This window comes from Helianthus annuus, chromosome 9, assembly GCF_002127325.2.
Source record: "Helianthus annuus cultivar XRQ/B chromosome 9, HanXRQr2.0-SUNRISE, whole genome shotgun sequence".
Classification (NCBI taxonomy): domain Eukaryota; kingdom Viridiplantae; phylum Streptophyta; class Magnoliopsida; order Asterales; family Asteraceae; genus Helianthus; species Helianthus annuus.
Genome location: NC_035441.2, coordinates 40,996,656 through 41,013,862, shown reverse-complemented (window position 1 = coordinate 41,013,862; position 17,207 = coordinate 40,996,656). Strand labels below are relative to the sequence as shown.

Below are 17,207 nucleotides of genomic sequence, written 5' to 3'. Positions count from 1 at the left end.
GTTTAAAATATACAAAGGCTAAATTTGGCTAAGTGGGCGATAATGTGGGTAAACAAAGGTAAACGGGAAGGCTCGACATGGTTAATCCTAAAGGGTAATATAAGGTGAACGGAAAGCACAACACAAAGAACAAGGCTTACAACAAAGGGGTAATCTAAGTGCCTCTATCACTTTTACACAAATTTACAAGTTCATGATTTTAACAAGCATACTAGTGACAAGTTCTATATTACACATAACATCCGGCTCACTCCTATATTCGAAATGAACAAATATATAACAATAGGCTCAAATATGCTCACGTAACGGATGGAATGGGTAAAAGTGTGAAAACTATCATGCAAGTCTTTCTTTGTTTGTCACGCTTTCCGGTTTCCTTTTTTTCAAAAATATTTTGCTTGTCGAGTTTTTATCAAGTCCGATGCTTTCTAAAACACAATCAACCTGATTATTTACTAAAATATATACAAAATACAGGTATTTTTGAATGATTTTTCTGATTTTTGATTTTTTTTTTTTTTTTTTTTGAGGACAAACAAAGTTAACAAAGTTAACCCCCTCCCCACACTTGAACTTCGCATTGTCCCCAATGCGAAACCCGAAATATAGAGAAAAAGGATAATAGTACTCCCCTCAAGATGATATCTGATAATTCGAGGCTTCCAAAGCTACGTCTGGTCATATGCTCCGATCAAAGACTTGATAGCCAGAATCTGCAAGTATGGCATATGGCACAGCAAAACAGAACAGTAATAGATAAACACAAATAAACCATAATGTACATGCATACTAATAGTTCAAATAAAGACATAACAAAAAGTAAAATGTTTTAAAATACAAAACAATCCGAGGGTGTTGGAAATAGTATGCAAAAATAACACCCGAAATAACAAATACTAATATAAAAGCCACCACGATCATCACCGCCAACTCCTACTCGTCATCATCGTCATCGTGTCTCGTGAAGGACGGGCCCGCACCACCGTAACCAGGAGGGTTCCACGGTGGGAACTCTGGAGGGTTCTGGAAGTAGTTGGGATATGCATAGTGCATCTCCCCAAATAGGTACGAAAACCCGGCACTCACCCCCTGATACAAGCTCTCCTGGCCCTGCCTCAGCTGATCCTGACTGGTCCGCAGCTGATCCTGACTGACCCGGATCTGGTCCTGGCTGGTCCTGATCTGATCGATATACGTACCATGTTGTTCCTGCGTGACCCGCATTTGCTGGAACTGCTGATAAAATTCAGGCCAATCCTGATGCTGGTAGAACTCGTGGTGCTGCGGCTGGTGTGGCGGTGTGTGTGGTTGGTGCTGCTCGTGCATCTCTACATCTTCTTCCTCTTCCTCTACTGGGAGCGGGGGTAACGGGTCCCAGACCTCGTTATTCAGCCCCCTCAACCTATCCCCGTGATCAGTCTCGACAATAACCCCCATCGCCTTCAGCGACCTGATGTCAACATGCACTCCCTCAGTAATCAGGGTGAGACTCTGAAGTACCTCGTCAGTCATGAGGTGTTCGTTGTATGCAAGTTCGGTCACATATTGACCGCCATGTATCTGACTGTTAGGGGTCCTTCCTGAGCTCTTCACAAAGTATTCAGCCATACGCGCCGCTAAATTAATTGGCGCCTTCTCCACCAATGCGTAAAGAAAAATCAGATCTGGTGTTGGACAGTTACCAAGACTGTCCATGCGCCCGCATATAGTGTGGCTAAACACATGGTGCATCACCCGCACCAGAGGGTCTTTAAGTCGTGAGGCCTTTGACATCCTTGAGTTGTATGGGTCCCCAACAGCATTTGCAGCCCAAAACTCATCCCTTGCTGCATCAGACGGGAAAGTGAACTGCTCTGTGAAGACACTGGCATCATCCATGTCTTCCCTAGTGTAAATACCGAGTCTCCTTCCCAGACGACCAACCGACCACCGGTGCCATTTACCACACAATTGGAAAGCTATCCGCTCCTTGTGGCGGAATTTGGGTCTACGAGCAGCAACTAGCTTCTCATAAGCATATGATGCAAAGAACTCTATGGTAAGCTCCAAGTACACGGGTCGGTTGCAACCGACCAGATTTATAAGTGGACGACTCATCATATTTTCTAAACGGTCGTATTGATTTAGTTCTTTTATAACTTCCCAATCAAGCCATCTAGGGACTCCGAATTGCCCCCTCCGGGCCCATAACTCGTCTCTTTTTGGAATGCACAAAGCTTCACGCTCGTTGTTAGGATCGAACTGTAGGAAGGGATGATCCATCTGTAATGGGGAACATTGTTAGAAAGACAGAAACAGGAGAAAATGGAATTGAAAACAGCCGAGCAGCAAATTATGAAGCTTCTGTCCAACTGAACTGGGCAAATGGCACGTGCGTGCTTCGATATGCACAGTCGTGCATATCCGAGAACTAACAGTCAAGCCCAGTGATTGTCGGACACGCACGCCCGTTCCTTAAGCGGAACGACCGTGCAAAATCGGACAACCGTTGCACTACCGTGCATCACCGATCAACAACAGAAATTATGAAAAAGTAGGAACTGCACGTCCGTTCAACCTGAGGAACGACCGTGCCGTTCAGTTTCTGCAGTTTTCGACCCCTGTACTTAGAACAACCTGATTTCTATAAAATTTTAACAAGCATTGGGTCAACAGGGGTCTGAAAGTCAACCGGGTGTTCACGATACTTCGATTCAGCAAGGGTTAGGGTTTCGATTTGTTTATGAAGAGAACCCTAAAAATTTCCTTGAAGAATCAGAATAAATCTAACCTAGAAAGTGGGAAAACAAGAAATCTAACACTAGAGACGTACCGTGCGAAGTTGGGTGCGAGATCGTGCGAAAAATCGTGCGATTTGGTGTAAAAACCGCTCTAGAACGGCTGCAGTTGCTAGGGTTCGCGAATGATAGATTTTTCTGCAGATAAGGGTATATATAATGTGCAAAATGACAAAAATGCCCTCAGCCTGCCGCACGGTCGTTCGCCCGTTGGCACGGTTGTGCGAAACCGACGTCTTTCATTTTCCTCGGTGATGCACCGAGGGTGCGACCCACCGTGCCTGATCCTCGAAAACGCACGGTCGTGCGGATACTGGCACGGGCGTGCATCAGCTGCAGATCAGAATTTTCTGCAGAATGCATTTCCAGCAACTGTTTTGGCCGTTTTTCGCCATTTTTTCAACACGCCAACTGTTCTAACAATATTGCAACATAGAACCTTCGCTCGGCACGAATAGAAACTGTACAAACAAACGGAAACTACCTAACTAACCTAAATTACGCTAAAACTATAAAAACATAAAAATGGACAATTTTGCCCCTATAGCGCCAAAGACGCTCCTGCTACATTTTTGTCGGCGAGTCAGTAGCGTAGACTCATGCTAAATTTTTGTCGACGAGTCGATAGCAAGACTCCAAGCTAAAACTTAGAAAAATAAATCCTAAATGACTAAACTACCCCTAAAGCGCAAAATACGCTCTTGCTGCATTTTTGATCCACGAGTCAGCAGCGTAGACTCTCTCCTCCCCACACTTATGATGTGTGCGGGGTTTGGAGTTCAATGACCTCCAACACCGACTCTGTCGGCCCGGCAACGTATAACTTCAAGCGATGCCCATTTACTTTGAAAATAACGCCGTCTGCGTTCTCTATTGCAACAGTCCCATACGGAAATATCTCTTTAACCGTGTATGGGCCTGTCCAACGTGAATGGAGCTTCCCGGGAAATAAGCGCAACCTCGAGTTGTAAAGAAGAACAAGATCGCCCGCTTGGATTTCTTTGTGGTCCTTCAAGCGTTTATCGTGCAATCTCTTCGTGCGCTCCTTATACAACACGGAGTTCTCATAAGCGCGTTGTCGCAACTCTTCCAACTCGTGAATCTGGAGAAACCGGGCTTCACCTCCAGCTTTTAAGTCCAGATTTGCGGTTTTTAGCGCCCACATCGCTTTATGTTCCAACTCAACCGGTAAATGGCATGCCTTTCCGTAAACAAGCCTAAAGGGAGTGGTCCCAATAGGCGTCTTGTAAGCCGTACGGAAGGCCCACAACGCTTCATCAAGCTTATCTGGCCAATCCTTGCGGTTTGCACCAACCGACCGCTCAAGGATTCTTTTCAGCCCCCGGTTCGTGACTTCCACCTGCCCGCTTGTCTGTGGATGATAGGGCGTGGATAGACGGTGATGCACACCGTAACGGGACAAGGCTCTCTCGAGTTGAGTATTGCAAAAATGCGTCCCTCTGTCACTGATAAGCGCTTTCGGAGCGCCGAACCGGGCAAATAAGCTTTTCAAAAATCTCACGACCACCCTGGCATCATTGGTGGGTAAGGCTTGTGCCTCCGCCCACTTCGATACATAGTCAACCGCGACCAGGATGTACTTATTACCTCGTGAGGGGGGAAATGGTCCCATGAAGTCTATCCCCCAGATATCAAAGACTTCACAAACCTGAATCCAGGTCTGAGGCATTTCATCACGTGCCGATATATTTGTCGCCATCTGGCAAGCATCGCACGCTCTAACCCAGCTCTGCGCATCACGAAATATAGTCGGCCAATAAAACCCGGAGTCAAATACTTTCTTAGCGGTAAAGTTGGCTCCATGGTGGCCTCCGGTAGGTCCCTCGTGACAGTGGCGCAGAATGTCGGTCGCCTCCTTCCCTGAAACACATCTCCTAATCACCTGATCAGCACCAACCCGAAACAAGTAAGGGTCATCCCAAATGTAGTGCTTGACATCCGAAAAGAATTTCCTCTTTTGCTGGTGAGTCAACCCTTTAATCAGAATCCCGCAAGCAAGGTAGTTCGCAAGGTCAGCGAACCATGGCGACTCATCGCGTATCTCAACACTCATCAAAGACTCATGTGGGAAGTTGTCATTTATGGAATCCCAACGCGCGTCCACGATGTCTCCATGCTCTAACCGAGATAGATGGTCAGCCGCTACATTCAACGCACCCTTTTTATCTTGAATCTCAATATCAAACTCCTGCAGCAACAAGATCCACCTGATCAGACGTGGCTTAGCGTCCTGCTTGCTGAAGAGATATCGGATGGCTGCGTGATCAGTATACACAACGGTTTTCGAAAGCACCAAGTACGATCTAAATTTGTCAAATGCGAAAACGACCGCCAAGAGCTCTTTTTCAGTCGTGGTATAATGCTCTTGAGCGTCATGAAGAGTTTTGCTCGCATAATAGATCGGATGGAAGTGCTTTTCTCTCTTTTGACCAAGAACGGCCCCTATGGCGTAATCACTTGCGTCGCACATAATTTCAAACGGCAAACTCCAGTCCGGTGCAACTAAAATCGGGGCCTCAATCAACTTTTGCTTGAGAAGGTCAAAGGCTCTCAAGCAATCATCTCCGAATATGAACGGAGCGTCTTTCTCCAACAGATGGGTCATGGGTCTGGCGATTTTTGAAAAATCTTTAATGAATCGCCGATAGAACCCGGCATTACCGAGAAAGCTCCGTATCGCTCTAACAGAGGTGGGAGGCGGAAGTCGTGAAATGATATCCACTTTGGCTGGGTCGACCTCCATACCAGCATGCGAAATCTTGTGTCCCAGAACTATGCCCTCCTTCACCATGAAGTGGCATTTCTCCCAGTTCAGGACCAGATTCGTCTCCTCACACCTCTTCAACATCTTTCTCAAATTTTCCAAGCAGTGATCGAAGGAATCCCCAAATACCGAAAAATCATCCATGAAAACCTCCATGGAATCCTCGATCATGTCATGGAAAATTGCAACCATGCATCTCTGGAAGGTTGCTGGTGCATTACACAACCCAAAAGGCATCCGCCGGTAGGCGAATGTGCCGAAGGGGCATGTAAAGGTAGTCTTCTCCTGATCCTCAGGAGCGATAGGAATCTGAAAGTACCCAGAGAATCCGTCAAGGAGACAGTAATACAACTTCCCCGACAGACGTTCCAACATCTGGTCGATGAATGGAAGCGGGAAGTGATCCTTGCGAGTAGCATCATTGAGCTTGCGGTAGTCAATGCAAACTCGCCACCCAGTGACGGTACGGGTAGGAATTAGCTCATTCCTATCATTCGAGACTACAGTCATACCACCTTTCTTAGGTACAACCTGCACTGGACTCACCCATACAGAGTCAGAAATAGGATAAATCATGCCGGCATCCAACAATTTAATCACCTCCTTCTTCACCACGTCCTGCATATTTGGTTTTAAACGTCTCTGATGCTGCGCACATGGTTTGTACTCGTCTTCCATCAGAATCTTGTGAGTACAAAAAGAAGGATTGATGCCCTTGATATCCATGATTTTCCATGCAATGGCTCTCTTATGAAGTCTCAGAACCTCGAGAAGCCGATTTTTCTCATCCTTTTCCAATGATGCTGAAATTATGACCGGTAGGCGACGCTCCTCGTCTAGAAATGCGTACTCGAGATGTGGCGGGAGTTCTTTCAACTCCAAAGGCGTCGGATCATCAACCGAAGGCTCTGCTTCCCCCTTTTTCACATGGTCAATTTCAAGAAATCTCTCCGGACTCTGGGAACCATCGTCACCAATCTGATAGACTGGCTGCTCGAAATCGTGGCCCTCATGCGTAATGCCAATCAGGTCCCCACACGACAGACGTGTGTCCGAATCAATCTCGTCAATAGTACCTTGAAAATGAGAGCACACACATGCATCGACAATGTCGACGTAATAAAGCTTGTCATCGTGACATTGCGGATGCTGCATCGATCTTTTGATATCGAATGTCACGTGCTCATCATTCACTCGGAGCGTGATTTGGCCAGCTGCCACATCAACAATCGTCCTCGCTGTATTGAGGAAAGGACGTCCAAGTATCAAAGGTACCCTTGAATCTTCATCCATGTCAAGGATAACAAAGTCCACGGGGAAAACAAATTTATCGATTTTTACAAGCATGTTTTCCACAAATCCGCGCGGATACTTTATTGAGCGATCTGCCAACCGAATGCTCATCCTAGTGGGTGACGGCTCACCCAGATCCAATTTAGTAAAAACCTTATATGGCATAAGGTTAATACTCGCTCCCAAGTCAGCCAATGCATGGCTAACAGACATGTTTCCAATCAAACACGGGAGAGTGAAACTACCAGGATCTCCCATTTTCGTGGGCAGACGGTTTTGCAGAACGGCGGAACAAGTCTCGTTCATCACCACACATGATATATCCTCGAGCTTCTGTTTATTCGAGAGGATATCCTTAAGGAATTTCGCATACTTTGGCATCTGGGCCAAGGCTTCAACAAACGGTATATTGATGTGTAGTTGCTTAAACAACTCTAGGAACTTACCGTATTGTTCTTCATTCTTCTGCTTCTTCAGCCTGCCTGGATAAGGTACTGGAGGAGTGTAATCTTTGACCGGCTCCTGGACTTGTGCTGTACTTGCTGGGCGTAGCCTGGCTTGCACCTCGTCCGGTGTGTCAGTCGGGACCGCTTCAGTGATCGGTACTGAGTCCGATATGACGGGTCCGGTAGTTTTTCCACTCCTGGTCATGACAGCATTCACATCCCTGTGTCCACCCGGGTTTGGTTCTGTATTACCCGGAAGACCGCCTGGGGGTCTTTTGGACATCATCTGTGCCAGCTGACCAACCTGATTCTCGATATTCTGAATCGAGGCCTTTTGACTCCTCATTTCTCCCTCGTTAGCCAGAAAACTATCTTCGCTTTGTTGGTATCGTTTTTCAGAGCTAGAGAGAAGCTGAGCCATCATATCCTCCAGCTTGGAACTAGACTGAGGGGCCTGCTGCTGGGAGCTACTCCCAGTGCCCTGATTCTGGTACGAATATGGACGCTGCTGGTAGGGTTGGTTGTACTGCTGGTACTGCTGACCCTGCTGAGGCGCTGGAGCACGCTGAGTGAACCCCAATGGGTTCTGATTTCCTGCATTCGCTCGCCACCCAAAATTTGGGTGATTTCTCCATCCGGGATTATAGGTGTTGCTGTACGGGTTGTTCTGCGGCCTCACTTGATTACTCACAAAATCTACCTCTTCATGGCCCTCATATACGACTCCCTGGAAACATGCCCCAGGCTCGTGTGACACTCCGCACTGGTCACATCCCGAGCCAGCATGCGCAATCATCTGGGACTTGTCGAATCTCGATGTAAGAGCCGAGAGTTGTGCAGTAATGGCCGTGTAATCGTCTACAGCATGAACTCCTGAGCGAGATGATGATGATGTTGCCCGACCTCTATCTCCATCCCGACGCGAGCTGGATTTCAACGCAGCTTTTTCGATAATATCATACGCTTCAGTCGGCGTCTTAGTTCCAAGATCGCCGCCCGCGTTCACGTCTAATCGCTCCTGCGTGTTATAGCTGAGCCCCTGATAGAACGTCAAAACCAGCTGTCGCTTGGAGAAACCGTGATGTGGCACATCAATCAACAAATCTTTGAATCTCTCCCAAGCTGCATGCAACGACTCGCCCTCGTCCTGGCGAAAGGAAACAATCCGGTTCCGTAGTTTGTTCGTTTTCTCAGGTGGAAAATATTTCTGCATAAACTGCTCCGCCAACTGATTCCAGGTCCTGATGGACCCGGCAGGAAGAGACATAAGCCAAGCTCTAGCTTTGTCACGTAACGAAAACGGAAACAACCTCAACCGAATCGCATCCTCCGAAACACCTGTAATCCTAAATGTCGAACAGACAGCGAGAAAAGCAGCGATATGTCTCCCAGGATCCTCATGCTCACGTCCGTCAAACTGTACAGAATTTTGTACCATATTAATAATACTAGGTCTAATTTCAAAAGTAGGAGTATCTATAGTAGGCTGAAGGATACTCGGCTCCAGGCCTGCCCTTCCGGGCTGGTTTGTTTCATTCAGCGGTCGGTCGTCGTCCGCCATGACGACTCTCTCCTCGTCCCCTGAGCTTTCGTCTTCAGAGATAATCACCGGCTCGTCGATTACATTTGCTATGCGTTGTGCAACGACAAGCGACCTTTCGCGCAGCCTCTTACTTCTTCTAAGATTATGCGCTGGTTCTTCTGTCGGCTCAGCAATAGCGGGCGCGGGAGTTGAGGACATCAACCTGCAAACGAAAAACTGACACAATGAATATTTTATTAATAAAATAATGCTGTTTTTTTTTTTAGAGAAGCAGAGTATGTATAAATATGGGCTGTAAAATTTATAAAAATCCGAAAATGGGCCGAAATTTTTATAAAAATTAAAGCAACGAAAATAATCGAATCGGCTAGTACAAGAATGATTTTAAAGAGCCGAAAACTCAAAGAATAAATGAATAAATAAATCCGGATTTGAACAAATAAATAGAATAAAAATTTACAAGTGTACAAAAGAATCATGAAAACGAATAAATTGAATTAAAAGCAAGAAATATTAACAAATAAATCAACAAATAAATAATCACGAAAAATATACACAAATATTAACAAGTATATACACCGATAACACAATGACTCGGGTCGTTCCTAAAACTCGCCACTCCCCGGCAACGGCGCCAAAAACTTGGTACGTGCGTGACTACACATATTTTTACAATGAAATTACACACGAATTGGTTTTAAATTTATAAAAGTGATTATTACTTTTACATCAAAACACACACGAAAGAGGCAAGTGTACCCCGTCATATATGTAGTAAAGTATCGGTAAGAACCAAGTATCGATCCACGGAAATGAGCGGAGAAATAATACTAGACCTTTGCCACTAAATTACCGGTAAAAACATAAATGGTATTGGTTTTTAATCAAACTAAAATAAGCATAAATAAATACTTATAGAACATAGTAAAATATATATAAATAGCCTTGCTTAGTACACAACTACAGCATGTCAACTAAGTCAGTTTTGGCATTTAGAAACATTCGGTCAATTTTCCATTTCGAGACAATTAGTATCCCTTTCGGGAATCCTAACATGACAATCATTCGGAAAGTTAAAACGATAAACACACTTTAACCACCTAAAATTGTTCTTTAACGTGCAATTGATAAATGTCTACAAAAATCTCCTAAAAATAAGTTAGTCATCCGTTAGGAGTTTTCTAACCTCACTTAATCAAGGAAAGCAACACCGATAAACACAATGCAACCACCGAGACAAGCATAAACTAGATTAAATCACAACCGAGTTCATTTTACAAATCTTGCACATAAATTCACCAAGATAGCAATTTTGGCCGAAACTACTAACTAAGCTAACAAATCATGGCAGGAATTCGTAACAACACCATCTAACCCGTTAGAGTCCTTCCGTGAGGGCAAGCTCTCTTGATTAATAATAATTACATTTTATTAAACCACTAACCCGTTAGAGTATCATGGTGCCTACATTTTAACCAAGTTAAACTAGTTAACCAAATTAAAAGTTTACTAATACATGATTAAATAAGCTTCATTTTGCAACTATCTTACCTAACCAAGCACCAATCATCCAACACAATTACTTATAATCAAGAAATCAATATCAATAACAAGGTTGCAAACTAATCATCAAAGATAATCATAGAAAACATTTCAAAATGTCATTACAAACATAGATTAACATACTAATGGTTATAATCAAGCAAGGGATTGTTGTGTTTTTGCCCAAAGGCTACATTAATACATAATAATCAGTCTAAATGCTTGAAACATAACAAAATAATGGAAAGATTTGAGAAACCAAACCATAAACAAGCATAAGAATGAGAATCTGGATAGTAAATGAGCAAAACCGGGCAATGTGGCTTGAATCCGAGTGAAAGCAGCAGCCTTCGGAGCCTCAAAATCGCCTGCAGAGCTCCCAAAATGTCCAGAGTTACTACTAAAATGGTTCTGTTCTGTTTAAATGCTTTTTCGAAGTTGCACGGCCGTTCTTCCGATCGCACGACCGTGCACTTTAAGCATTATTGGTGGTGGGCCACCATACTGCATGACGTCACAGATCGTTGACTAGTCTTCGGTCACGCACGGGCGTTCCACATTTGGCACGAGCGTTCCACACCGGCAATTTGTTGCACGCCTTGACTTGTGGTCGTTCAGCTCCGAGATGTTTCTGGGATGTCGGATCCGCACGATCGTTCTTGATCGGGAACGGTCGTTCCTTATCGGGCTTGCCTTCAGTGCCTTGCACGGTGAGTTGCACGCCTGGTTCACTGCCGGATCTTCTTGGTTTGTCGGATATGCACGGTCGTGCATATGGCCGCATGACCGTGCCAAACGCCCAGGTCAGTTTTCTTCACAGAATCTTCGCAGCCTTGTCGTTTTGTCCGGAAAGTCCTCGTTTTCGCTATCATCTTGTCTGGTATGCTGTTTTAGGCCTGTAAACAAAAATGTAGATAATTAAGTATCCGAATGACGGTTTTACGGCCGAAAACGCATAAAATGGGGGTAAAACGGGGGACTAAAATATGTGTAAATTAGCGAATATCAATTTACCAGATATAGTACCAACATTTGCCTTTTTCATGGTTAAAGTAGAGAAATAATTCTTTTTCTTAAGAATTGTATGCGTTGATGCGCTCTCAGTTAGACATATGTCTTCTCCATTAATAGGGATCTTAGTTACACACTCCATATGCTTCAAAACAAAACAAAATCATATGAATAAAACGTCTAACATGCTTCAAACATAACAAATCCCAAAATGTTTCATACGCATCAAAACAAAACAAAACAAAATCTCAAAATGTCTAAAAAAATGAAGGAAATAACATCACTTAAAAACTAATAATTCATATGTAAGGAAAATTGCAAGCATCCAACTGGGTTGTATCAGCCACGATATCACCAGAATCCAAGTTAGTTGGCTCAATAAGGAAATCATCATAATCCAGATTAGTTGTATCATTATGATCTTTATGACCATCAGTGACATCAACATTTGCAACCTCATATGTAAAATTTGTTTCTATTCCTTTTGCTTTGTCTTTGATGGATTGTTGATAAAGTTCCACCAAGTGTTTGGCCGTACGACAAGTCTTCGACCAATGATTGTTACTTCCACATCGGTAACATGCATTCGATGAAGATCCCACCTTCTTTTTATTTTTTTCATCACTGGATTTATTTTCATTACTATGCCACTTTTGGTGGGTCCCTTTGTTTTTAAACTGAACACTATGATAATTTCCTCGGCCACGTCCACGACCATGACCATGACCACAACCATAACCACGACCACGATGATAACCTCGACCACATCCGTTACTTTCACTTTGGCCAATATATGTTGCCATGTCAGCTTCAGGGGTTGGGGTTGCTCCAACCGGACGAGTCTCATGATTTTTCATTAAGAGCTCATTGTTTTGCTCGGCCACAAGCAAACATGATATTAACCCACTATATTTGGTGAAACCCCTTTCACGATATTGTTGTTGCAGTATCACATTCGAGGGGTGAAATGTTAAGAATGTTTTTTTCCAACATTTCCTTATCAGTAATATTTTCACCACATAGAATCAATCGTGATGTGATTCTAAACATTGCCGAGTTGTACTCGCTTATAGACTTAAAGTCTTGCAACCTTAAGTTGATCCACTCGTAACGAGCTCTCGGTAATATTACCGTTTTCTGGTGGTCATACCTTTCTTTCAGGTTGGTCCAAAGGACAAGTGGATCCTTGATAGTGAGGTACCCACTTTTCAAAGCCTCATGAATATGATGGCGTAAAAAGATCATGGCTTTTGCCTTATCTTGGGTAGTTGCTTTATTTCCTTCTTTAATTGTTTCACCCAGATTATTGGCATTCAAATGTATTTCAGCATCCAATACCCATGACAAATAACTTTTTCCAGTAATGTCTAGAGCCATGAACTCAAGTTTTGCAAGATTTGTCATGACGAGCTATGTTAGAAAAAACATATGAGTTAATATATGTCTTTGATTTACAAAGTAATATATATCAAAGTTAAAGGTACAGTTAATATATGTCACTCTAATTTATATATATCAAACCCAAAAACAACATTTACTATAACTATGATTATTCGGAATAATAAGATATCTCTTTTAACAGTTGAATAATATTAAAAAAAATAACAATATTATGATAACAATTAGATCAATAAGTTGAACCAGAAGGTTGATCATCGATTAATAAATAGCATCAATAATCAACATGTAGCTCTTTATGAAATTTTATTATTCACAAAAAGAAACCAAGTGACATAGCCCATAGAGAATCCTAAGATTTTACCAATATCGGGAATGTTTAACACATTTATACCAATAAATAATCAATCAAGATATAGCACAATATTAATTAAATAAGATCGAGTTTATCAGAAAGGGATTTAATCATGAATAGCGCCAGTTTCTGTCATCATCTTTTCCACTAATTAGATCAAATTCAAAACCATATAAGTTTATTAAGTATTATTATAAGTTTATTATTATGATTCTTTTTGGAAATTCAAAAGAATAATAACATGAATCTCTAACACAACCCACAATCGTATGAATTACAATATGGATTATGTATGAGTGTGATGAATAATGATAAAATAATTAGAGAATATGATATAGCTTATGATGTGTGATCCAAAGCAAACGCGCTGATAACGTGTTATGAACAAGCCTAATAGCAAGAAGATGATAATAGATATTGAGAGAGAAAAAATGTTTATTATTAATGGTGCCTCTTTTACATTAGAATACATTGAGTATTGATAAGGGGAAAAGACTTGGAGAACAAGTTGGACTATATTAGGAATTGATAATCATAATATCTTTAATTATTTATAACATAACTTTGGTTATGTCAAGGGCTATAAAATAACATAAATTATCCAAAACGTGCACTTCATTCTATAATTATTTAATACAATAATTTTCAATATTATCTATATATCTAATAAAGCAAACCATTGGGGGACACATGTCACCCAATGGTGCAAGTCAAATAAGCAGCCATGTCATAATCCATGTGGCACATTTCATAGTTGAGGATTGAAGCAAGCATCTCATTTACGCTAATCACCCTCTCTCTCCTCTCAAAACCCTAAATCGATTTCTCTCTATTTTCCTCTCTTGCGAACACGGCGACTAACATCGATCCAATAATTTTGATCAAGATTCAAAGGGTTTGAAGACAAATCCGCTACGGTACTATCTAATTAGAGTATTTCATGATCGATTATAGGTTTTAATACGGCTAATTTTGCAGGAAATCAAATCTGCCCGGATCAAATCGGTGATTTACTCAACAGGTATAACCAATCTTCATTAGATAATACTCTTCATCGACGGTATTCATGCTTGATTCCAATAACCCCATCTTTTATATAGGATTTCGTTTTCTTTGTTCCTATTTTCAGATTCATTGGTTTTGTTAGATTGTTTGTTTGTTAGATTAGCGGAGGCGGTTGATGTTGGATGTTTTTTTTTTTGTGTTTTAGAGTTTTAAATTCTTTGTTCATATATTGTGATTTGTTGATATTACTGTTGTTCATAGCCGATTAGGGTTTTAATTCCTTTGTGTAGTTTCTTTTTTAGGGTATTTAATAGTCGATTTTGATGTTGGACGGGTTTTTTTGTGTGTGTTTTTTGGGTTTTAATTTCTTTGTTCATGTATTCTGATTTGTTGATGTTACTGTTGTTCATGTATTTTGGAAGATCTTATGTTATAATCAGCCGTTCTTATTTTATTTAATATCTATGTTTGTTTGTTACTTGATTTAAATATGTAATAAGTGAATACTTTTTTGATATGGTTTGATATCTTATTTGATGTAGTTTTGTTACATTGTAAAGATTGTTACCTATATTTGGTTGTAATAATTGACTGTCGTTTGTTACCTATATTTGTTACACGTACCTGTTTTGATATACAATTTGGGGTTTTGAAAGACGACAACTTTTGAAGCGAGATGGTGTAGGGATTCGCTGCCCGTATCTGGAAGAACGACAAAAAATCGTTGGTGAGTGTTGATATTATAATCATTTAAAAAAAAGAATTTAGATGTTATTAATACAAGGCTTTGTGATTACTGATATTATAATTGCATTTAACGATAGTTATCTTTTCCGTTGCAGAAACTTCCTGCTGGTTATGGTGACTGGATTAAGACGTTTGGTTATCCAGAAAAGAATGCAATCATCAGGACCCTCGATGGGAGGAGCTTTGAAGTCAAAGTGTTCAACCTTGCAGGCGACTATTTTTTTTACAATGGCTGGTTGGATGTCGTCACTTCATTGAAATTACCGGACAATTCGTGGGTTGTTTGTCAGTATGAATAAGCTTTATCTTCGTTCCAGCTGTTCCACTTTTATCAAGACATTTCTCTTGCGCCTTCTAACTACTTCTACTACAAACCTAAAAATGATTTTAAAGACCGAGACGACTGCATGGTACTTGAACATATACAATTTTAAATTATTTTATGCTTGCATTCATACATTTTTTTTTGTATTTCGTGTATACCATCGATCCTGATATTGTTTTGTTCTTTGTGTAGTCTGTGAACAGGTTGTTTGTTCATCACTCGATGTTGAATACATGTCCTTCAGATCCGGTTTTGGTTTGTTCTACTGGAAATCCTAAATGGGTTGTTCGGATGGAAGTTTTAGACCATGAGGTTTATATTACCACAGGTTGGAGTCGAATCAAGGAGGAGATGTCGATAACGGATGATCATTTGTTGGTTTTTGAAATGGTTGATTTTAAGATGTTTGATTTGAGTGTTTTTAGCTGTAAGCCTGCCCTTCTAACTTACCCGCCTGAAGTTTGTCTTATCAAAAAAGAACCAACTGATGACTTAATTGAAGTGTCTGATGATGAGGTGCCTAATGCGGTTGCTACACCTGTATTTGAACAGAGTATTGATGACGAAGTACCAGTTACTTTTGTTGTTGACAATCATTATGTAAGTTTGTATTATTTACTTCTTCATACCATTAATGTATGTTTCGTGAATCCTGTTGAACTCATTAGTTGTAGGAAAACCAGTTTTAATGGTATGCATTATTACATTTTTTATTCTGATTTGTAGCGTTTGAAGAAGAAGTGGGCACAAACTCATGGCTTGGATCGTAAGATGGATTTGACCATCAAGGACACCGCTGGTCAAACTTGGAATGTGGCTATTGGTAAGGAGTTCTCGCAAGGCTGTCCGCGATTCAATGTCACCGGTATGAGAGAGTTTGTTAGAGACAAACGGTTGGTATTTGGTTCTTCGTTTCAAATGGTATTTGTTAAAAGTAAAGGTATGTTGCTTTATAACTGAGTTGGTGAAGGTACATGGTATGTTTTGGTAATATTTTTTGCACAAACTGTTTTTGGTTAGAATACATTTAGTGGTATGTTTTTTGGTGTGGTTGTTACGTTGAACTGATGTCATGGTAGATGTTGATGATACTTTTTTTGGGCCTTTTATATTTGTGGCCGAAGTACTTAGTTTTATAATGCTGATATGACTAGACGTTGTTTCTGTTTTTTGCTACCTGTTTGTGCTTAGTATCCTATGTTTTAGTGAAATCAACATTTCTTGAAATTTTATGGTCTTAGTTTGATAATAAGATAAGTATTCATCATATTAAACTCCATTAATGTAATTTGTTTGAAAAAATTGATAAACCGCCACTTTTAAAAAAAATTTGATCTAAAAATAAAATTTCGTATGATTTTGTTTCCTATTTAATTGTGTAACCGACAATATATATTTAAAAAAAACCCAGCCAGATTCTATAGGTTTACCTCTAATTTTTTTGAATTTATGTTGTTTCCTTTTTTACACGCATAGATTTACCATGTTATTTAAGTATATAAACTTAAAAATACTTTACATTTAAATCAATTTAAATTTTTTTGTAACCTTCATTGAATGGTTAAATATCTACAATTGAAAAATTTAGGTTTTGATTTTAATTTTGGAAAGTAAGAATCGGTTTTTAAACATTTTTATGGAAGTTTTTTAAACGATTACAATCATGCCATATTTAATTAATCAATTAACTTTAATAAATAAATTCCAAAATTAACTACAACCTATTACAAAAAAATTTCGAAAATATCCAATGTAAACTACACCGATTAATTAATTTTTGTCAAATTTTAAAATAAACTACAAATTTATTATAATTTCAAGTTATTGGTCATATTTTCTTAGTCTTTTGGTGACAAACCTTACTTTGTGTTGTTTGCATGCATTGCTATAGAGTGTACTTATTGCATTTTATTGTATTGTGATTTGCTGATTTAAGTAAATGATTATTGATATATTTTATAAGTAATATAAGTAAGAATC

General features: G+C 40.6%; 2 protein-coding genes across 2 annotated transcripts; both read right to left on the bottom strand.

Annotated features, from left to right (window-relative positions):
* Positions 1-11,696: 11,696 nt before the first annotated feature.
* LOC110888071 lies at positions 11,697-12,254 on the bottom strand. Its single transcript, XM_022135614.1, has one exon. The coding sequence runs from the start codon at positions 12,252-12,254 to the stop codon at positions 11,697-11,699; it is 558 nt and encodes a 185-aa protein (XP_021991306.1).
* A 70-nt stretch (positions 12,255-12,324) lies between these two features.
* On the bottom strand, positions 12,325-12,801 carry LOC110888070. The gene has a single exon (XM_022135613.1). It carries the CDS (start codon positions 12,799-12,801, stop codon positions 12,325-12,327), a length of 477 nt encoding a protein of 158 aa, XP_021991305.1.
* Positions 12,802-17,207: the final 4,406 nt, after the last annotated feature.